The sequence below is a fragment of the Tenrec ecaudatus genome, chromosome 2, assembly GCF_050624435.1.
Source record: "Tenrec ecaudatus isolate mTenEca1 chromosome 2, mTenEca1.hap1, whole genome shotgun sequence".
Classification (NCBI taxonomy): Eukaryota; Metazoa; Chordata; class Mammalia; order Afrosoricida; family Tenrecidae; genus Tenrec; species Tenrec ecaudatus.
Genome location: NC_134531.1, coordinates 211,194,500 through 211,217,865, shown reverse-complemented (window position 1 = coordinate 211,217,865; position 23,366 = coordinate 211,194,500). Strand labels below are relative to the sequence as shown.

Here is a 23,366-nt window from a genome sequence, read left to right as displayed (position 1 = left end):
GTTGTATTTTGGCTCTCTTGGACTTGTTTTAATTTTCTTCTGCTTTGTCCTTAACTTCTATATGAGCAATTGATAGTCTGACCCATAGTTCATCCCTGGTCTGATTTAGCTGCTGATATCGAGCTTCTCCATCATCTCTTCCCACAGATGGAGTCAATTTGATTTCTGTGTCTTCCATCTGGAGAAGTCCGCACGTCCTTTTGTGTTATTGAAAAAACATGCTTGCTAGGAATAAATTTTTGATTTTGCAAGATTTTATTATGCAATCTCCAGCTTCATTTCTATCACCAAGTCCATATTTTGCAACTACTGTCCCTTTCTCTTTGCTTCCAATGTTTGCACTCCAATCACCTATAACTATCAATACATCTTGATTGCATGCTTGATCAGTTTCTGACTGAAGTTGCTGATATAATTCTTCAATTTTGTCATCACTCATTTTGCAGTTGGGGCATAAATTTGAGTAAAAAGTTGTATTGATTACATGTATTTGAAGGCTGATAGATATAATCTGATCACAAGCACACTGTACTTCAAGATTAATTTTGCAATATCCTTTTAGACAATTAATGCCACACCATTCCTCTTGACTGTGTTATTTCTGGCTTAGTAAGTCATATGATTTTCTGATTAAAAATGGCTGTTAATCCACAGATTGTTATTCTGTCATATCTTGCCCTATCCGGAGTCTCCCTTCCCCCCTTCTCTGCCGTCCATCTCCCAGGGAGGAGGTCACATGCGGATCCCTTTAATCAGTTCCCCCTTTCCAACCCACTCACCCTCCAATCTCCCAGCCTCGCCCCTCAAGGGCTCATGGGGGAGGGGGGAGTGGGGAGGGAGGGGGAAAAAAGAGGACCTGATGCAGAGGGCTTAAGTGGAGAGCAAATGCTTTGAGAGTGATTAGGTCAAAGAATGTACGGACGTGCTTTATACAATTGATGTATGTATATGTGTGGATTGTGATAAGAGTTGTATGAGCCCCTAATAAAATGTAAAAAAAGAAAAGAAAAAAATGATTAGGGCAAAGAATGTGCAGATGTGCTTTATACAATTGATGTGTATATATATGCATGGATTGTGATAAGAGTTGTATGAGCCACTAATAAAATGTTTTTTTAAAATGACTGTTACTGGTCCATTTCAGCTCCTTGATGCCAAGGTTATTGATCTTCATGCATTTCATTTTTGACCATTTCCAATTTTCCTATATTCATACTTCCCACACTCCTAGTTCTGATCATGAGCAGGTTTTGCAGTTGTTTCTTGTTCCTTTGAGTCGTGCTATGTCATCACACGAAGACTCTGAAATGCCCCCCCAATCCCCGCAAACTTTAACTGACTCACGTCACCATATTGGACTCCACTTTGAGAAATCACCTCCTCCTCGGCCCCATCTTGAGTGCCCTCTACCCTAGCTGTCTCTTCTCTGGCACTGTCTATGACAATGCTCTCCTTCAACTTATTAGATCTTCAGTACCTGACAGTGTTCCAGAGCTAAGCATAAGGTTTTCAGCAGCCTTTTCCTCCAGAGTGGGGAGCCAAGTCCTTTCTCATTTGTTCCTAGTCTCGGTGCTCCGTTGACATCTGTTCACTTTGAGGGATGCTCCTGGCATTTGAAAGACCGGTGACAGAGGTACCAGCATCACAGCAACACACAAGTCACCGCAGTAGGACAACCTGACAGATGAGTGTTGTTTTAGGTGACACCACCAAGCCAATTCTAACTCACAGTGACCCTATGTGCCAGGCCCTTCCCTTGCGGTCACTGAAGTCCATCGATCTTGTAAAATGTCTTCCTCTTTTTCGCTGCCCCTCGACTTTATGCCAAGCATGATGTCCCTTGGCGAGCACTGGTCTCTCCTGATAGCCTGTCCAAATGACAAGAGACAAGGCCTCATTAGCCTTGCTTCAGATGAATTCAGAAGAGAACGTAGAATAATGGGTATCATACTGGTGTACGACAGAACTTGGCTCAAAGAGAGAAGACCAGAAAGGTGGTTCTTCGTGTTTTACTGACTACGCCAAGACATCTGACTGGGTGGGTGGTAATACACTATGGATGACCCTGAGAAGGGTGGGAATTCTAGATCATTTCAATGTGCTCCTGGGGATCTTGTACACGGACCAAGGACGTTGTGTGAACAATACAAGGGAACATCAGGGTTTACAATCAGGAAAGTTGTGTGTCAGGGATGTATCCTCTTACATTCTTTATTCAATCTGTATGCTGAGCAAATCACCAGAGAAGCTAGCTTGTATGAAGAAGAGTGTGGTATCAGGATTAGAGGAAGACTTATGAACAACCTGGGACATGCAGATGACACCACCTTGCTTGATGAAAGTGAGGAGGACTTGAAGCACTTGCTGATGAAGGTCAAGGATTGCAGCCTTCAGGATGGGTTACAGTGCAGTGTAAGGAAGACCCAAATCCTCCCAACTGCACCAGTAGGTAGCATCATAATAAATGGAGTAAAAGTTGACGTTGTCAAGGGTTTTGTCTTGTTTGGATCCACCATCAATGCTCATGAAAGCAGCAGTCGAGAGCTCAGAGACAAGATGCATTAGGTAAATCTGCTGCACGAGACCTCTTTAAGTGCTGAAGACCAAAGAAGTCACCTTAAGCATTAAAGAGACCCTGCGCCGAGCCATGATATTTTTAATGTGAAAAGTGGACAATAAACAAGGTGGGCCGAATAATTGATACCTTTGCATTCGGATGTTGGTACCAAATATTAACCTGACCTTAGACTTCCAGAAGAGCGAACCAACCTGCCGTGGAAGAAGCACGGACAACTTTCTTGTAAGAAGTGATAATGCTAAGACTTCATGTCATACCCTTTGGACAAGTTCTAAGGCGGGCATCATGCTTTGCAAAGTAGAGGGCCCACACGAAGGAGGAAACGCCTCACAAAATGGATTGATACAGCAGCCGGATCAGAACCAACTCCACCGCACCTAAGCAGCAAGCTAAGCAAATTCCAGGTTGATCAGCAGAGGGCATTAGAGAGTCATGTGTGAGTTCTTTGTTCCGGGTTGGTTTACTGTGGAGAAGACAGCTGCGGTTCACTAGCCACGTGTTTTAAATGGAGCCAATGGAGTGGCTCAGTGCTAGTGCTTGTTGTGTTAAATTGCTGTGGTTGGTTGCCACGGAGTTGGCCCTAACTCATCCTGTACAACGGGGATCACAACACTGCCCGGGGCTGGGCCTTCTTTAGCAACTCTGGTAGCATAATGGGTTCTGCATTGGGCTGCTAACCACAAGACTGTGGTTCAAAGCCATCTGCCACTTTGTGAAAGACAGGTTTTTTTCCCATGAAGAGTTACAGTTGCGGAAACCCTCAGGGGCGGTTCTACCCTGCCCTGTAGGGTTTCTGGGGGCCAGAACCACGACTGTGGGCATAGGGTTTTCTTCATGCCTTCTGACCTAGCAGGCTTGTCTTCCAACTCTATAATTGATGAGGTTTTCTTGTGGTCCATGGAGTTTTCACGGGCTGCATTTGGAAGTAAATAAATCACCTGGCCTTTCTTCCTCTTCTGTCTGATTTCTGGAAGCTCGGCAGGAACCTGGTCACCATGGTGACCCTATTGGTATTTGAACTGCTAGGGACAGAGCTAACACAACGCTGGGTACTTGAATAATTCAAGCAGACAGGTGGTGGGCTAGGTCTCAACCACGAATTAAAGCTCAATCATTAAGGAGACCAGCCCTCTCTGATTCACAGACAATACCTTTGGAATCTGCCAGTGGTGGACCTTGTAAAGACTCATTGGGTTTGAGCTGCCAGGCATCCCGCCAGAACCCAGCCCAGGCTGTGGAGTGAGGAAATGCTCCTTTCCCAACCCAGCTCGTCTACAGGAGAGCCAAGGATGCAGCCAGGAGAAGTACCAGATACCTAGTCTCCACTGTTTCCACGATACAGACACTTGGCGGAAAATGAGAGGGTGGAGGGGAGGTCAAACAAAAGCTCAATTGTGAGGCTGGGCAGGCAGGGCTGATACTGGGAATTGTCTGTGGTGGGGGTGGGGTGGAGTGAGGTGTTTGGGACATGAGACAACACTGATTCTGGTGGGGAGCAGGGCCCTACAGAAGGGAGGCAGTTCCAAACCAGCATGCCAGCCTGGGTGGGTTCTCTGCTGGTGACTAAGAGGACACCATATGGTACAGTCCCCACCACCAGCCTGTACAAAGCAACAGTAAGTGGCTGCCAGAGGAGAGAAGAGTGCCATGGTTTCTGTGCACATGGCCCTCCAGCGTGTGGCTTGCTGAGAGCACTCTTTGCTTCAATCAAGGACACAACTACTTTCTAAATGCAGAAGGCCCCTCTGGTGCGACACTCCCTGCCATGGACCCTAACCCCACTCAGCAAGAGGTAAGACGTGCCTCTGTCTGGGCAGACGCCTGGGTCCAACAGGCAGTGGGTACAGCTGCTCTTAGGAACCCAGTGTTTGCCATAGCAAGGCGGACAAAGAAACCTTGTGGCAGGGCACCCTCAACTGCTTGGATCAGTTCAGCAGGAGTCAGCCTTCCTACATGAACTGATGGGATCTTGGAACCTGAGCTACTTGGGTATTGAGAGAAATAAGAGCGTGCTTTTCTTCCCAGAATACGGAATCTGGGAAGTTGCGATATGCATGCACAAGGTTAAGTCAGAAAGCATTGGTTCATGATTATACAAACCTTTACTAAACAAAAATATCCAACTGTGAAGCCAGTGTTTCTTGACATAGCTTCTGTCTAGGTCTACACACTTGTAAGTGTATGCTGGCAAAAAACACTCACCACTTCCCTGGGTTCCCTGAAGAACAAACAAGCCAGTCTTGGCGAAGTACAACCAAACAGCTCCGCAGAAGCGAGAGATGAGATTTCATCGACCGTACTTTGGACAAGTTCATCGCGTTAGGTAAAGTTGACTGCCAGTGAAAGGGAGGATGACCATCAGTGAGAATGACTGACAACAGTGGCGGCAACAGTGGGCTCAAGCATACCAACAATGGTGCGGAGGGTCAAGGACCAAGGAGTGCTTCATTTTACAAACCCCCAATTTCAGTTCATGGAATGGCATCCACTGGAAGCTCATTCAGGTGGTCGTCTTTTCCTCTCCTCATTTCAGCAAGGGTGTGTGTATGTGTGTGTGTGTGTGTGTGTGTGTGTGTGGCTTTACCGAGCAGTAGTCCCTTTGTAGCTACAGTTTTCACTGCTGGCTCCCACTGAGTTAAGTAGGACTGAAAAGAAACCATTTGAGTTCATTGTTGCAGCCACCGTGTCAATCCATCTCCTAGAGAGTCTTTCTTTGTTTTGTTGACTCTACCAAGCATGATACAGTATTCTTTTCCTGGGAGGAATCCCTCCTGCTAACATGTTCAAAGTACCTGAGAAGTATGGTAATCCCCCCTTCTAAGACCTAGTCTGGCTGCATATCTTCCAAGACATTCATTCTGCGGCAGCCCATGGATCGAGTCAATATTCCTCGCCAACACCATAATTCCAAGGCCCCGGTTCTCTCTCCTTCGGCCTCGCTTGTTGATCGTCCACTTCCATATGCACTTGAAGCTACTGAAGATACCACAGGCCCATCGCACAGTCCTCTAATTGACATCTTTGCTTGTCGTCCCCTTCAGAGGGATCTTTTGCAGCAGGATCAGTCCAATGCAATATGTCATTTGATTTCTTGCCTGCTGTTTCCATGTGTGTTTCTTGTGAATGCCAGAAGAATGATTCTTGACGACTTTGTTTTCTTAGAGAGTCATAATGTTGCTTATTGAGCCGGTTGTGCGGGTTTTCAGTTTCTTAATGTCTAAGTGGAATCCATGTCGAATGCTGGACGCGGTGCTTGGTCTTCGTAAGAGAGAGCTTTGGATCCCCTTATCTTTCAGCAAGCACAGTTGTGCTGCCTGCACACTGCAGACGCAAACCGGTGCCACGTTCTCTCCAGAGTCCAGCGTCTTGGATGATTTCTCAGCATTCAGATTGTGTAAGTACGGTGACAGATGCGGCTATGACATGCACCTTTCCTCATTCCAAACCACAACATAGCCCCTTGCTCTATTCGAATGGCCGCCTTTAGTCAATCTACAGATTCCAGGTGAACACATTTAGATATTTTAAAATTCCCATTCTTTGCCATTTTTTTCTCCATAATTTGTTATGACTCACACAGGCTGGTGTCTCTGCATAACCAATAAAACACAGGTATTGTCTACTGTCAGCCAAGATCCATCTATCATTAGCAATGATATCCTTCCTTTCATATCCTCTTCTGAATTTGATTTGAATTTTTTATAGGGCCTGTTAATGTACTGCTGCGACTGTTTTTTAATTGACTTAAGTAAAATTTTATGACTTGCGAAAGTAATGGTATTATATGTTAATTGCTGAATTCTGTGGGGTTACGTTTCTTTGGAATGGACATAAGCATGAATCTTTTCCCATCGTTTTGGTCAGTCTTCCAAATTTTTAGACATAAACAAATGAACTCATCCAGAATTATATCTCTGCAGAAACATCTCAGTTGGTATCCTTTCAATTCTTGGAAACTATTTTTTTTCCCCACCAAAGCCTTATTGCTGCCTTCAGTTCTATGGGTTCTTGATCATCTGCTAACGCTGAAAGCGACGAAATGCCCACCATTCTTTTGGGTACTGTGTCTACCTGTATTCCTTCTGTCTTCTTCCTGCATCATCAAGACTTCGCCCACTGAATCCTTCAATATTACTATTTGAGGTTTGATTTTTTTTATCAGTTGTTTTTCCCTTTGGGTTTTCGAAGTCCAGGGTTTGAAATATATTTCATTATAATGTTTTACTTTGTCCTCTCAAGCTGCCCTTTGGAATCTCCTGTCCAGCTCTTTGACTTCATCGTTACTTTTCCTATTAGCTTTAGCGACTGTGTGTTTAAGAACACATTCCAGAGTTCGTTTGGCATCTGCATGGTCTTTTCTTTCATTCCTGATTTTTCATGGCATTTTATTTCCTTCTTGTGTGGGGTCCTGCATGTCCTCCCAGCATGTCTCTGGTCTTCAGTCATTAGTTTTCAGCATGCCAAATCTATTTCTGAATTCCAGTGAGAGGTATCATCTTAGTTTTTCATGGGCTTGTTTCCATTTGCTTCGGCTTCAACTTGAGCTTGCCTGTGAGCAATTGATGTTCTGCTCCACAGTTGGCCCTGCCCTTGTTCTCTCTGATGATTCTGAGCATTTCCATGACCTCTTCACAGATGGAGTTAATTCCTACGGATTCCATTCAATGAGGTCCACATGGACAACTAGGGTTTAAGTTGTAAAAGGTATTTGCAAAGAATAAGTCATTGGTCTTGCAAATTTCTATCGTGCAATCTCCAGTATCATTTTCATCATCAAGGCCATATTTTCCAGCAACTGATTCTTCCTCTTTGCTTCCAACTTTCGCAATCCAATTGCCAGTGATTATCCATGCATCTTACTTACATGCTTGATCAATTTTGGACTGAAAAAAAGTGAAGTCATCAATCTCTCCATCTTTGTTCTTGTTGGTAGGTGCACAAAGTTTAATAGTGGTCCTGTTAGCTCTTTTATAGGCACATGGATGCTATCCTGCCACTGACCATTTGTATTTCCAGATAGAGCATGAAAGATTCTTTTTGACAGGGATTATGCCATTTGAGAGTTAGTTTATTGTGCCAACCTGGCAGATAAACACGTGTGGGGTTAATTGAAGGGCAGAGGGATAAATGGCTCAGTGAGTCTTGCCTTTCGAGTTCTCGGGTCTCTTGCTCTCTGATGGTTGGAACAGGGTGCAGCTGCCTTAGCAGTTCCCTACTTTAGCTGGCAAGGCTCACTTCCTGAAAGACATCGCCGAGGAGAAGCCGCATGGACCTAACTCGATGCAGCCCTGGGTGCTGGAGCTGCTGTGAGGAGACCCGTGCCAGTGCTGAGATACTTACAAGTTCACTGATTCAGTTTTTCTTCTGCAGTCGGCATCACTGCATGTGTTTTGTGAGATGGAGGAGGACTGTGTGGAGTGGTGTCAGACATATGGGCTAATGTTGGACTTGCGGGCTTGGGCAGAACTGGGTTGGGATTTTTTTTGATGCACACTTACACTTTATATAAAACTCTCTTATACATATCAGTTTCTGTGGATTTGTTTCTCTAAAGTGCCCAGAATAATACACCATTCCTCCTGAATTTGTGATTTCTTGTACAGTAGGCCATATGATCTGATTCTACATGGCCAATGTCAGTCCATCTCAGCTCACGTGAGTGTATGCTTCTTTGTGCATTCCATTTCATTTCTACAAGAACCTTCAAAGGTACCAACTGTTCTCCTTATATGGGGAGACAAAAGGCCACTGACTATGTTCTCAGCTGCTCATGATGCTTCTATAAAACCACACATGACAGGATAAAGCCTAACTGCATGGTGGCTTACAGCAGGTATATGAGAGGAGGCAGGTGAGCAGACCTGCATTTGGAAAATGGGAGTCTCTTATACAAAAGCATACAATAGTATAGTAAAGTCACCTTCTTTTTTGATTCGGTGCATTTAAAATTTACTGCAACCAGAATTTATCAAAAAAATGTAATGCGAACATTTCTTACTCAAAATGGGTAGAAAATCGGCAACTGATAATTCAGCCGAAGGCAGCACAGAACTTGGTGTTCTCCTGTTATTTCTGGAAGAGCTACATATTCGTACTTTGTACAATCCACACTGTGATTATCAAGGGATGTTTTCAGCTCTTTGTCCTCATGTTGAGGAATGCCCACCCCATCAGCAAATGAAGATCCCCCACACTTTGCTTTTATCCACAAAATTAACACTCCGCTGATTGGCTATTTCAAACCCAAACTATCCCATGTAGCCAACTGTTTTTTTTTCCCACCAGTCACTATTTCTCTTCCCCAAGACACTCAAAGGTGAATCCATATAAGGAGAACAATTGGTCCCTTGCTCAAAAACATCATCTCTCTCCTTTGAAGTTTCTTTGATTTTTCTTTTAGTAATGTCGGCAAGTCACGGTTCTCCCTTGTAGTGCTACAGAACAGTGTTTGGGTTTTCAGAAATATCTCAGCATTGGGTGTGCTGTTGGGCTAATTATCTTGGCGAGCCTGGTGCCACAAACCGAGAAAAGGCCATACCAGGGATGACATAGTGTCCTGTAACTATTTGCCTTCACCAGAATGAATCTCACTGTCGCAGATGCAGCCAGTGCCACCTTCACAGCGCACCCTCACTAAACCCTGCCTCTCCTCAGTTTTTCCAGGCTGTGTGTGCTAATGGCGATAGGTCCTCCTGAAGGAGGCCTTGCTTCCTCCAGTGAGAAGTGCCGTTTGAATGGAGAGAGAGCACAAGGCTGGCATGAAGGAATCTTGTGGTGCCCATCTTTGCTAGGTGTAGCCTGTGAATTATCTCTAAGGTGAGGGTGAGGATTTTCTCAAACCCCATTCTAGTCATAATTTCAGGAAAGCTGATGCTTCAAGCCAAGGATCAGCTGACCGATGGTATTTCCATTTGCCTGATCAATAGATAAGTAAACCAAGAAGCTCCTTTGTATCCCTACTGTTTATTTCCATCCATAATGAAGGATTAGCAGATATCTGGTGACATTTTTCTGTAGGTCAAATAAACCACAATCAAAAAGTAAATTCAAGGAGGGTAAGAAGAGGAGCTGATATCAAGGACTCAAGTAGAAAGTAAATGTTTAGAAAATGATGGCAACAGAGGTACACATATGCCTGATACAATAGATGTATGGATTGTTATAAGAGCTGTAAGAGCCCCAATAAAAAGATCTTAAAAATTAATTCATTACTTCACTTATACTTTGTGGATACCCAAGCTGAACAGTTAAGTCTGAAATATTTGTATCATCCTCCAAGTTTGGTAAAATGCCATTGTCCATCCATTCTTCTTCAGAATCATTTTCACTCTGGAATGATAGCACATTGCCTTTTTTGTCTCTGTAGTGAACTAATGTCAGACTCATTACAGTCTTCTGAAAGAGTCCCATCTCGCTGACTATTATATATTCCAAAGTCATTCAGACAATCGCATAAAGTGTCTGCATATAATTCCATATATTTATATGGCAATGCATTGAGGCTGTGGGTGAGCTCTGGCTACTGCTCATGCCCCCCCCCCCCCCCAGTGCAAGAACTCTTTGCTCTAACAACCTGGCATTCTGTGATGTTCACTCTCCCGGCACGATCGCTGAAGACAAAGCAGTGCATAAATAAACGTGGTGACGAAAGCTGATGGTGTCCAGCTATCAGAAGATATAGCATCTGGGATCTTAAAGGCTTGAAGTTATACAAGCGGCCATCTAGCAGAGAAGCAACAAGTCCACATGGAGGAAGCACACCAGCCTGTGCCATCATGCAATATGGCAGATAATACGCATCAGAAGACCATAAACAAAACCATATTGTTGAGAACGAGGGCGGTCAGAGCAGAGACACAAAGCCCATCCATAGACAATGGGACATCTCCTCACAGAGGGGTCACAGGGAAGGGATGAGTCAATCAGGGTGCAGTAAAGTACTGATGAAACACACAATACTCCTCTGGTTCCTTGAGGCTTCCTCACCAACCCACCCCCACCCCCCCACCCCCACCCCGCTATCATGACCCGTCCTGCCTTTCACTGTGGGCTGGACTGGAGCATGTACTAAGGTACAGATAAGCGATAAGAACTCCCAACACACGGAATCCAGGAACAGGAATGGGAGAAGTGATACCAGAAGGATAGGGGTAAAGTGGGAAGAGGGAGGGAGGAAGGGAGAACTGATCGCAATGATGGACACATAACACCCCCCTCCCAAGGGGATGAACAATAGAAACCATGGGGGAAGGGAGACAGTGGTCGGTGTAAGATATGAAAATAATAATAATTTATAATTTACCAAGGAACCATGGGGGTGGAGGAGGGGGAAGAGGCGCTGACACCAAGGGCTCAATAGAAAATAAATGTCTAGAAAATGATGGCAACATATGTACAAATGTGCTTGATACAATTGATGTATATACTTTGTTACAAGAGCTGTCAGAGCCCTCAATAAAATGTTTAAAAAAATAAATTAAAAAAATAGACGAAAAAAAAAATGTTTTTTTAAACAAGAGTTCTTCACTGCAGCCATGCCTTGTTTTGACACTTTTGCCTGATTAAATATGAGTAGAAGAATCAGAAGTCTGGCATGCCATCTCTCTTGGGATATTGATTGACCTGTTCAATCATGTTGTAGTTGTTAGATGCCATTGAGTGGTTGCGACCCGCAGCGATCTCTGCACAACAGAAGGAGACACTGCCGGGTCCCCTCCGGCACCACCCGCACCATTGTCCCTATGGCCGAGCCCACCGTGTCAATCCATCTCCTCCAGGGGCTTTCTCTTTCCACTGCCCCTCCACATAGCCAGGAGGAATAGTGGGGATGGTCAGTTCTCTCACACATTTGCACTTTCTAGAGTTTGCGCCTACACTAAGATCCGGAAGACTGCAATGAGCAAGCTTAGGCAGCAAGCGCAATTCTGCTCAGGAGGCGGCTCTGCTCTGACCGGCCTTGACTGTCTCCCCACCCAAGGGCCTCCGTTTCCGTCACTCTGTCTGACTGCGTTCCAGTGGCAGTTTCAGATGTGTTCTCTGCCCCAGCTTCTTCTGAAGCAGACGGCCCGGTCTTCCTTTCTAGTCTGTCTTAGTCTGGAAGCTTATATGGAAACCTGTCTAAAAGGTGACCCTGCTGGTATGGGAAACACTCATGGCCTTGCTTCCAGCATCACAGCGACACACGAGTCACCCCAGAACAGCCAACTGACGGACGAGTGGTGGCAGCAACAGCCGAGGGAAGCAGGAGCCAAGCAAGAAGGTAGCAACAGCTTCAGATCTCTCACCTTCATGGAGTTACATGATCCTGCTTCCCAAGCTCTGTGGGAGGGGCTGTCATGGACTAACCTTTTATTTATGTAAGAACCTCTCAGCGGTCCTGCCTGCTGTGTGGACGGGGCAGATGGTCACAGACAGATGCAGACTGCTTTGAACAGCAGCTCCCTTAGTGGAGACTCCCTGTGCAACAGGAAGCTCATTACCTGGCTACTGTTGTCATTGTTGGTGCTATTTTTTTAAGATATAAGAGAGCCTTCCCTTATGAGCTGATCCATGCCTCCAACACCTCCCCAACTACAGCCACCCAAAGATACATTTCAGTCCTACCCTGTGTACCAGTGAATGTGACCTTGTTAACCTGAGATCGTATCAGAACAGGGTGAGTCCTTACAAAAAGGGAAAAGTGGCACAGAGATAGACAGAAGGACAGGGGGAGAAGGTCATGTAAGGACAGGCCTATGTTGGAGTGATGTGTCCACAGGTCAAGGAACTCCAGAGGACAGCTCAGATCGAGAGCAGTGGCAAGGGGGGGTCTATAGAGAGAACATGGCCCTACCGGCACTGAGAATGTGGGCTTCCAGTCTCCAGAATCATGAAAAGAAAGAACAAGTGTCTTTCGTGTTAAGTCACTCACTTAGCTGCCCTTGGTTGAGGCAGCCCCACGAAACCAAGTCACTGCTCAATGTCCCACAGCCGGGATATCAACCTACCTGTGTGTCGCTACGTATCTAGCTGCTCCTTTCACCTACAAGTTGACCAATCCCCTCTCCTTAATTGCCCTTCAAAACACCTTCATTATCTGAATCGCACTGACAAGGATGGACCTCGAGAGACCAAAGGAGCCAGTAAGCCAAGAACAGTTGAATTCGGGGCTAGAACTGGCCTCACAGGCGAGAGGACCCAGCGTCAATTTGGGGAGCAGCACTTTCAGGAGAGTCCAATCATGTACAGTCCATGTGGCCCCTGCAGAGTGTATGAAGGATCCTTTTCTGAAATTCATGTACCTGCCCTGACACGGACAACCCCCTAACACATTAGCTACTGGAACGGGGCGGAGACTCATGAGAGGGGTACCCCACTCTGTCCATGAGGCACACATTCGCCAGGCAGGGTGCCGCCTCTATGGGCCATGTTTCTTAAGAGCTCCTATGACTGCACATGGCCAGCGAAGGCCATTGTTATACTGAGCTTATGAATGCATTCTTCATTAAGTTATGGAGGTAAGGGTAACGCAAAGTCAGTTATGCTACCTACTTCTTCCAAATACATGAACCTGATGAGAGGCTGGAGACAGAGGCACGGAACAGAGAGAGACTCTAGCCAGGAGTGTGACGTTGACAAAGATTTTATTGAGGCAGGGAAAGAACTCCCGGGAGGGAAGGTAGGACGGGGAAATGGACAGGGGTATCTTGAGCCCCTGGGCAGGTTCCAAGACCCAAGGAGTTCAGGTTGCACCTGGCAGCGAGGCAGTGGGTCTTATATAGGGTATGAGCTTAAAGGCATATGAGCCGGTAAGGGGAAGGGAGGTTCTTTGTGCTGTAGTTGCAAGTTTTGGGCCAGGTGGAGTTTTGTTAGTAAATCATGTTGCTCCTAGGAAACAATGCTAGGGAGAGGGGGTCTATGTTCTGTTCGGGGAGGTAAGCTCTGTGAAATGCTGAAGGCAGGAGCTTTGAACCTCAGGTGTTTTGAAATTCAGCCAGGTCATTTGTCTTCTGGAGAAGCTGGTACAAGGGGCTGCCTTGGTCCAAACCTGGCCCAAACATCCCAAACTCTTAATAATAGTGATGACTGGTGTTGTGATCTATCATTAACTACTTCCTGCTGACGTCAGGCGACTAGGGTGGGGGAAATTAAGAGCTGGGAAGTCTGGGACCCGGCTCATCGGTAGTGAACTGTAGGGGTGAAACAAGAGCTGGTTGAAGGTCAGGTTGGAGATGGCTTTCATCAGTTCCTGAAGAAATTTAAACACACTTGGAGTACACAGATTATTATCAGAGGCCCAATGAGGGGCCTCATCCAGGCCATGCCAGGACTTTGAAACCATGAGGAGCTAGTGGCGCTCCACTGACGTTTCCTGATTTTATCGGCCATGGTGCAGAGTGCTTTACCATTTTATTTAGCAACCTCTGACTTATTGATAAAGTGTATGTATCCTTTTGTTAGCTGTTAACAGATTCAATGCATGATGGTTTTGAAGGGTTACCTGTGCCAGGGATGTAAGTTGTTGCTGCAAGGAGGTGAGAGACTTTGAGGTGGAGTTTATGACCAGCTAGAGTTGTTTGTTCAAGTTTTGTGTTTGCAGTATGATGTGCTCTACTGGATGAGTGTGCAGATGTGGGCATGCGGACGCATGAACATAAGTGAGTGAGTTTGTACCAATCAGTGTGAGTGGGCACATGGGCGTGTGAGTGTGTGCAGGCATGTGTACAGAATGTGGTGCATGTTGTATGAATAGTGAATATAGAAGTGTGAGAATGTGAGTGTGAGAACAAGTTGTAACAAATATAGGAGTGTAAGAATGAGCTGGTGTATTAGCAGTTATATGATGTCTGCAAACTTTATGTAGAGAAAAGCCACTTTCATCCTGATTTGTGAAGTAGCAGACTAGCTGTGGTTGGACATTGGGCAGTGACAAGGAGGGGATGGTGAAGTGGAGACTTGGAGTTGGGTTGGCGGTAAGGTTTCTGACAATAGTCCCTGCCTTATTATTGCCCTGTGTGACAAGAGCGTTATTAGATTGATGTTCTTTGCAGGGGATGAGAGCCATTTTTGTCGGTAGCTGAAGGGTCTCTAAGAGATTGGCTATTGATTTACCGTTTATAATGGGGAACCCCTTGGTGGTGAGAAGTCCCCGCTCCTTCCAGATGGTGGCGTGACAGTGAGCTATAAGGAATGCATACTTAGAATCAGAATATATACTGGCTATTTTTTCTTTAGCTAAATGAAGAGCTTGAGTGAGAGCAGTAAGTTTTTCTCTTTTTCTTCTTCTTTTTTTACATTGTATTAGGGGCTCATACAACTCTTATCACAATCCACACATATACATACATCAATTGTATAAAGCACATCCATACATTCCCTGCCCCAATCACTCTCAAAGCATTTGCTCTCCACTTAAGCCCTCTGCATCAGGTCCTCTTTTTTTTCCCCTCCCTCCCCGCTTCCCCCTCCCTTATGAGCCCTTGATAATCCGCAGATTGTTATTTTGTCATATCTTGCCCCATCCAGAGTCTCCCTTCACCCCCTTCTCTGCCGTCCATCTCCCAGGGAGGAGGTCACATGTGGATCCTTGTAATCAGTTCCCCCTTTCCAACCCACTCACCCTCCACTCTCCCAGCATTGCCCCTCACACCCCTGGTCTTGAAGGTATCATCCACCCTAGATTCCCTGTGCCTCCAACTCCCATATGCACCAGTGTACAACCTCTGCCCTATCCAGTCCTGCAAGGTAGAATTCGGATCATGGTAGTTGGGGGTAGGAAGCGTCCAGGATCTGGGGTAAAGCTGTGTTCTTCGTCGGTACTACATCGCACCCTGACTGACCCGTCTCCTCTCCTAAACCCCTCTATGAGGGGATCTCCAGTGGTTGACACTTGGGCCTCGGGTCTCCACTCTGCACCTCCCCCTTCATTCACTATGGTATATATATATATACACACACACACACATATATATTCTTTTTTTTTTTGCATGATGCCTTATACCTGGTCCCTTTGGCACCTCGTGATTGCACCGGCTGGTGTGCTTCTTTCATGTGGGCTTTATTGCTTCTAAGCTAGATGGCCGCTTGTTCACCTTCGAGCCTTTAAGACCCCAGATACTATCTCTTTTGATAGCCAGGCACCATCAGCTTTCTTCACCACATTTGCTTATGCACCCGTTTGTTTTCGGCAATTGTATCATGGAGGTGTGCAGCCAATGATATGATTTATTGTTCTTTGATGTCTGATAACTGATCCCTTCAGGACCACGCGTCACACAGGTTGGTGTGTTCTTCCATGTGGGCTTTATTGCTTCTGAGCTAGATGGCCGCGTGTTTATCTTCAAGCCTTTAAGACCCCAGTCACTATCTCTTTTGATAGCCGGGCACCATCAGCTTTCTTCACCACATTTACTTGTTTTGCTTTTTGAGAGATAGCTCCGACTGGAAGGTGTGCAGCTTTCCAGACTTGACTAAGTGAGACAACAGTATAAGCAGCTTGTTTTTGCCCTTGAGTGTCTACATTAGAACTGCCATCAACAAACAAAGTTAGATCTGGATTAGGATACGACTGATTGGAGAGTTTAGGTTGGGGAAGTGTTAGTTCTTCAAGTGCCTGTGGGCAGGAGTGACTGCTGGGCTTTGGTGAGCCTAAGAGCAGAGGCAAGAAGGTTTCTTGGTTTAAAGAGGGAGACTAGTACAGTGCTATGTTAGGGGTTTTGAGATGGATAAAAACAAACTGGCAATCTGGAGGAAAAACAACGGGACCGACAGTTCTGGGGGGACTTGGGGTGGGGGGGTAGGAGGGGTAAGGAAGTGGTGTTAACAAACTCAGGGACAAGGGAAAAACATGGGACCCCAAATGGTAGAGAAGGGGGAGTGGCAGGCCTGGTGGGAAACGATCAAGGGTAAGGTTGCTTATAGAAGAGGTATACTCTAGCCCAGGTGGCGATGAAGCATGGTAGTAGGGCAGGAGGAAAGTCAAGGGAGATGGAGGAAAGAGCTAGGAGTCAAAGGGCATTCATGGAGGTCTAGACAAAGACATGTACATGCAAATATATATAGGAGGATGGGGAAATAGATCTATGTGTCTATATTTATAGGTCAAGTATTAAGGTGGCGGAAGGACCTTGGGCCTCTACTCAAACACTCCCTCAATGCATGAATACCTTCTTTTATTAAATTGGAACTCTATGATGCTCACTCTCCCGACACAACAGCTGGAGCCAAAGTGGGTGAACAAGTAAATGTGGTGAAGAAAGCTGATGGTGCCCGGCTATCAAAAGAGATAGTGACTGGGGTCTTAAAGGCTTGAAGATAAACAAGCGGCCATCTAGCTCAGAAGCAACAAAGTCCACATGGAAGAACACACCAGCCTGTGTGATCGAGTGGTCCCAAAGGGATCAGTTACCAGGTATCAAAGAACAAAAAATCATATCATTGACTGCACACCTCCATGATAGGATCGCTGAAGACAAATGGGTGCATAAGCAAATGTGGTGAAGAAAGCTGATGGTGCCCGGCTATCAAAAGAGATAGTGTCTGGGGTCTTAAAGGCTCGAAGGTGAACAAGCGGCCATCTAGCTCAGAAGCAAATAAGCCCACATGGAAGAAGCACACCGGCCAGTGCGATCACGAGGTGCCCAAGGGACCAGGTATAAGGCATCATGCAAAAAAAAAAAAAAGATATAAGTGTGTGTATGCATGTGTATATATGTGTATATGTATATATGTATGTATATATATGTATATATATATCATATTAAATGAAGGGGGAAGTGCAGAGTGGAGACCCAAGGCCCAAGTGTCGACCAATGGAGATCCCCTCATAGAGGGGTTTAGGAGAGGAGATGGGTTAATTAGGGTGTGAGGTAGTATCGATGAAGAACACAGCTTTCCCCCGGATCCTGGATGCTTCCTCCCCCCAACTACCATGATCCGAATTCTACCTTGCAGGGCTGGATAGGACAGAGGCTGCACACTGGTGCATATGAGGGTTGGAGGTACAGGGAATCCAGAGTGGATGATACCTTCAGGACCAAGGGTGTGAGGGACGATGCTGGGAGAGTGGAGGGTGAGTGGGTTGGAAAGGGGGAACTGATTACAAGGATCCACATGTGACCTCTTCCCTGGGAGAGGGACAGCAGAGAAGGGGGGAAGGGAGACTCCGGATAGGGCAAGATATGACAAAACAACGATGTATAAATTACCAAGGGCATATGAGGGAGGGGGGAATGGGGAGGGAGGGGGGGAAAAAAAAGAGGACCTGATGCAAGGGGCTTAAGTGGAGAGCAAATGCCTTGAGAATGATTGGGGCAGGGAATGTATGGATGTGCTTTATACAATTGATGTATGTATATGTATGGATTGTGGTAAGAGTTGTATGAGTCCCTAATAAAATGTAAAAGAAGAAAAGAGAAAAAAATGATTAGGGCAAAGACTGTACAGATGTGCTTTATACAATTGATGTATGTATATGCATGAACTGTGAAAAGAATTGTATGAGCCCCAATAAATTGTTAAAATTTAAAAAAAATGTTAAAAAAAAAAAACAAAACAAACTGGCAATGTCTCACAACAGCAGGTCAGGAACTGTTTCACACTTCCAGGTTTATATAGTGTGGCAGTGGAGTGGAGGGGATGCAGGTAAAGGTTTAATGGCGGAGAGTGAGAACAAAAAGGATATTGGGGAAGGAGGAGTGGGTAGGAAACAATTCCATTGGAAACCTACTCCCAGCCTGGAAAGGAGATTCCCACCCAGTAAAGATGCAGGGCATGAAGGTGTTATTAGGAACGAATGAGAAAGGGGGGAGTTCCCTACATCTAGAGACAAAGGTGGGGTTACTAAGGGTTGGGAGGGCTTGCCGTCTACTCTATACCCACAACCATGACCTGGGAAGAAGATGCAGGGCCCGAGAAGGAATGCAGAACCGAGAAAGCAGCTCCCATGCCCCCGAAAAAGAGACTGGCTTGCCCACTATCTTGACTGTCACCCGAGGCTCAGCAAGGGTTACCGGGATCATTGAGTGCAGGCATCTTCAATTGCTGTCGGTGGCCAGGCCCAGCAGTGCTGAGGGCAGGTCAGGGTTCGGCGGGACCATCCCTCCACAGCTAGGCGCCAAGGGGCAGTCGCTTCTCTGGTGACTGCACACAGGGAAAGGCTTGCTGGGTAGTCAGACCTGCAGGCAATGCTTAGCCCAATGTCCTCCTGGCTACGCTTAAAGCAAGGTCCAGGTGGCAGACACTTAGAGGTGTGGTTAGAAGCATTGTTTACTGATATATTCAGACCCCTTCTTCCAGCCGGCCTCACAGTGGCAATCAAAGCTTGGGCCCGCCAGCCAGCCTGCTGGTGTGCTCGGGACTCACACACTGCCTCAGCCCCTTCCTCTCGGACCTTAAAAAACTTTAGATGCCATGTTTGCCAGGTCACGGATGGGGGTCTGAGGGCCACCCTCGGCCTTTGTAAGTTGTTTTATTTTTAATAGCTGACTGCGTTATAAAATGAGTGGCTGAAACAGTAGCTCCTGCTGGAGAGGCGGGGCCTACCCTAGTGTACTGGGCTAAGGCCTCCGCCAAGCGTGAAAGAAAAGCTGGAGCTTTTTCTCCGGCTGCCAAGTAGCTTCTTGCAGCTTGTCAAAGTTAACTGCTTTATGAGAGATGGCTTGTAAGCTGGCCAGCAAACATCGTATCATGCGGTCTCAGCTAGCCCTGCCCTCTCGTCCAGCTTGGGTATCTGGCTCCTCCCTAGGAGCTGCCTGAGGGCTTACAGGGAATGGTGGCATCTGTGAAGTGGACCTGTGGTTTGCATGCTGCAGGGCAGCTGTAGAGACCCACTCCACCTGTCAGGGGTAAGGGTAGAGGGGAGGACTATATATTATGCCAGGTCAAGTCATAGGCTTGGGTGAGGTATCAGAACTTTTCAATATTCGTGGTAAGGTCCTGTGAGAAAATTCCCAGCTGCTTCTTACAAAGGCTACGGCTGAGGGGCTTGGGAGGCTGCAGGTGTTGCTCCAGAGGAGGCTGAGTAGGGAGGGAGCAGAAAGGGGGGAAGAGAGAGAGACACTCTGGGGAGTCCAGTGGTTTGGCTCCAGGGAGGGGGCAGGTATAGGAGGGGCAGTTGCCTTGGGAGGGGGCAGGTGTTGGAGGTGCAGTCGTCTCAGTCTTTGGGAGCGCCTATGCCGGAAATTGAGCCAAAAGTATTTGTGTGGGTTGGCAAGAGATGCAAAGAGATGGACGGGAGTGGAGAAATAAAGAGAAAAGCCTGAACGTATGGAATCTTAGACCATTTGGGGGTTTGGTGACAGAAGTTGTTGAGGTCGTGGAGAATATTGAAATTGAAAGTATCGTTTTCTGGCCAGTGTGACCTGTTGAGACAGAGTGTGGTCCTGCACCCAGGAAGACACATGTTCATAATCCCAGTCTTCCAATGCCAAGTCGCTCTCAGCGATCCCTGCCCTGCCCTGAAAGGCACAGGCCTTGCACTCCCCAGGGAGACAGAGATGCTCTTGTTGCAGACTTGTATTTTACTCCCCAGACGTGGAGCTAAAAGGCTCTTTACAGGAGCGAAAGCATTACACGAGTTGTGCCTCGCCCGAGTTCACCAACCGAGATAGAAATCCCCATTCCCTTTAGACCTCGGAGACATCCACATCTCGGCTTACACATTTCCTCACTCATTCAGGAGTTTCTGTTCAGACGTGAAACAGACTTTTAAATAGACATGTGTGAATGTTTGACCATCCTGTGTTTTATATGACCTGTCATATAAAAGCCATGGCATTTTCAACAGCCTCCTGTGAACGTGAAAGATAGACATGGAATAAGGAAGATGGAAACAGACCTGACCCATATAAATCAGGGTGCTAGTGATGAATATTGAAAGCAGCGTGCACTTCCAAAAGAACAAACAAATCTGTCTCAGAAGAAGTACAGCCAGAACGCTCCTAAGAAGCGAGGCTAGTGAGACTGCCTGTCACCTGCTTTGGACATGCTACCTGGAGGAGGACATTACACCTGGAAGAGTAGAAGGGAAATGACAAGCGGAAGACCCTCAACAACATGCCTTGGCACGGTGGCTGCAACAGTGGGCTCAAACCTCACACTGGGGAGGACGGCGCATCGGCTGTGCTCACGGGTCGTTGTGTTGTGCACAGGGGCACTGAGTCAGAACTGACTGGGCGGCACCCAACAGCAGCAGCCACGACGACTGGTCACAATACATGAGTGAGGTGTCCTCGCTCCCTCTCCTATGAAACTCTCTATCAGGAGGGAGCGAGGAGGGAGGGAAAAAATGAGGAGCTGATGCCAGGGGCTCGAGTAGAAAGCAAATGTTTTGAGAATGATGATGGCAACAAATGTACAAATGTGCTTGACACAATGGATGGATGTCTAGATTGTGATAAGAGTTTAATGAGCCCCCAATAAAATGATTTTTAATAAAAGCTCGCCCCTTTCCATTGTCCGTGTAGCGCATCTCATTGCTCAAAGGCTCTGCTTTGTTTCAGGGACCTTTTCTGAAACCAAAATAAATTCTACACAATCAATTTGATCAGAATATGTTTTAAACAGGGTAGGTCATTTGGTGACACACCTGCGAAGCCGAGCGGCTTGGGCTGTGCAGGAGACTGGAAAAGCAACCAAGAGACTGAGCGGTGCCCCTGTCCCAGCTCTTCCCCTGGGCTCAGCCCTGCCGGGACTCTGTCGAGCAGGCACAGGAAATGCCCTTCCTGGGATAGTGCCCGGTGTGCCGCTATCCTCCAAGCGAACGGACACCGCCTGCTCTTTAACGCCTCCTCCAAATTAGCCAGGTTTCCGAAGCGGCTCTCCGGTCCAGGGGAGAAACAGGACGCACGGGCCGTTGGGCAGGACGGGGCAGTGTGTTGTTCTGTTGGGCATAGATCAGGTTGCTACAAGTGGGACTGAGTCAAGGGCATCTAACAGCAGCCGCTGCCCATTGAAGGAGATGGCATTTTCAAAAGCCAGTAATCCGTGAGGCACTCTGTAAAATCCATCGGGTCTTATGAATTTACCATCTGAAATGAGGTGCTACTCTAAGTAGTTTGGGCTGAAAACATTTGTGCTTTGATAAAAATTGTTGAGATAGCCAAGGATGGGGCACGGGGGTGGGCTGGTTGGTGGCACAGTGGTTGCGGGATCGATCAGCTGCTAATGGAGGATCAGTGGTTCAAACCCACCAGCCGCTCTACAGGGGAGAGGTGCGGCAGCTGGCTCCCAGAAAGCGTGCGGCTGGGAGCCCTGGGGGTCAGTCCTAGTCTGTCCTCACAGGCCGCTGTGGGTTAGAATCCATTCGACCCAATGGGTTTCTTGTATGGGAGTTGGAGCATGATTGTGGATGCTGAAATCCATGCATAGGGAGTGTTTTACTGCTGCGACAATAGCCTGTGTGTCTTTGAGGAACAAACCCCTCAAGAAAACCCAAACCTACTGCCATTGATCAAGGTATTGCAACTTATAAAGACCCATCTAGGGGCTCGGGGCCTGTCAGCCATTGTGAGAATGAACAGATAGCCTCCCATTGTTCCGCAGAAGAGCTGGGGGTCCAACCATTAGCCTTGTGGGTAGCAGTCCAATGCGAACAGGTTGCTTTTATTGTAAATGAAAAAATACGGAAAGCTACACACACACACACGCATAAGCACACGCTAGCTTACACGCACACAAACACACCCCCAGAAACGCTAGCACCATTGCTGTCAAACAAATTTAGCAGATTTTAGAGGTTTTCTTTATTCAAAGAAATTTCATGTTAGAGTAAAAGGCAGATGGAAAAAACCCAGGAACTCAGGAGGTGTGACCTGCAAGGCTGACGAGATGGCCAATCTTTTACTCCGTCTTCTCTTTTTCTTCAGTACATCCATCAAGCCCCACGGACCCCCGGCCAGCGCATCCTAGTAGTGACAGTCTAGAAATCCAAAATGCAAGATGGTCAGTCAGCGCATCATAGGAACAGTCAAAGCTAAGCTAAGGAGGGGGGTGCATTCCCTTGAGAACAGGAAATTCTGGCCAGCAGTTACCTGGTGAAAGGGGAGGGTAGGAGAGGAGGCACAATTCCCCAGACTAAGATTGTCCTCTGTGGGGCCCAAGCTCCCCAAATTATTAGAAAATTTCCAAGTGGCTCCAGAAGTGATTCGCAAACAAGCCCACAGCTGCAGAGTTGCTCCTGTCCTGTCCTCAGGAAGGGACATCTTGGACCTAGCTGGGGCAGCCTTCTCTCAGCTCAGGGCAGAGATCTGGGGGAGTGGCTGGGTTGAAACTGCTAGATGGCTATGTTTACAGCCATCAGGAACCACGCTCCCTAATGCCAGGGGGGCTCTGACCTCAGTGAAGGGGACCATCCCTGTCCAGAGTCAGGACAGGTTCACAGCGAAGGCCATTGTGCTTCTCTCCCTGAAACAGCCGTCCACACCCACAGGAGTCACAGTGACTGCCGGTCCAGCACCCAGCGAGCCCGGTGAAAGCGACAGGAGGGTTACCTTGCACAGAGATTGGGAAGAAGCACCAGGGCACTTCCGGGATGGTGTTGGAGAAGCAGCACTTGCGGGAGGCGCAGTCTTGCTGGCTGATGCCCGGGTACCCACAGTTCTTGCGGCTCTTCACTTCCATGACACACTGCTCCGACTCTGCTCACGGCCATGGCACCGCCGCCGGGGAGGGACGGCACAGAGACGCAGTGAAACCACCGCCCACCCAAAGCTCCCCCGCCTGCCCGCCCTCCTCAAATACCTAGCCTCAGTGTGCCTCAGGGGCTGTCACCTGTGGCATAGTAAAACTAAAGTTTCCCAGGCCCTGGGCA

General features: G+C 47.1%; 1 protein-coding gene across 1 annotated transcript in view; it reads right to left on the bottom strand.

Annotated features, from left to right (window-relative positions):
- The window catches only part of TFF2 (trefoil factor 2), a 50,161-nt gene that overhangs the window by 24,966 nt on the left and 1,829 nt on the right, over positions 1–23,366 (bottom strand). Inside the window, exon 3 of the mRNA XM_075542907.1 lies at positions 23,047–23,193. Coding sequence (XP_075399022.1) covers positions 23,047–23,193 — 147 coding nt within the window. The remainder of the gene's footprint in view (positions 1–23,046; positions 23,194–23,366) is intronic.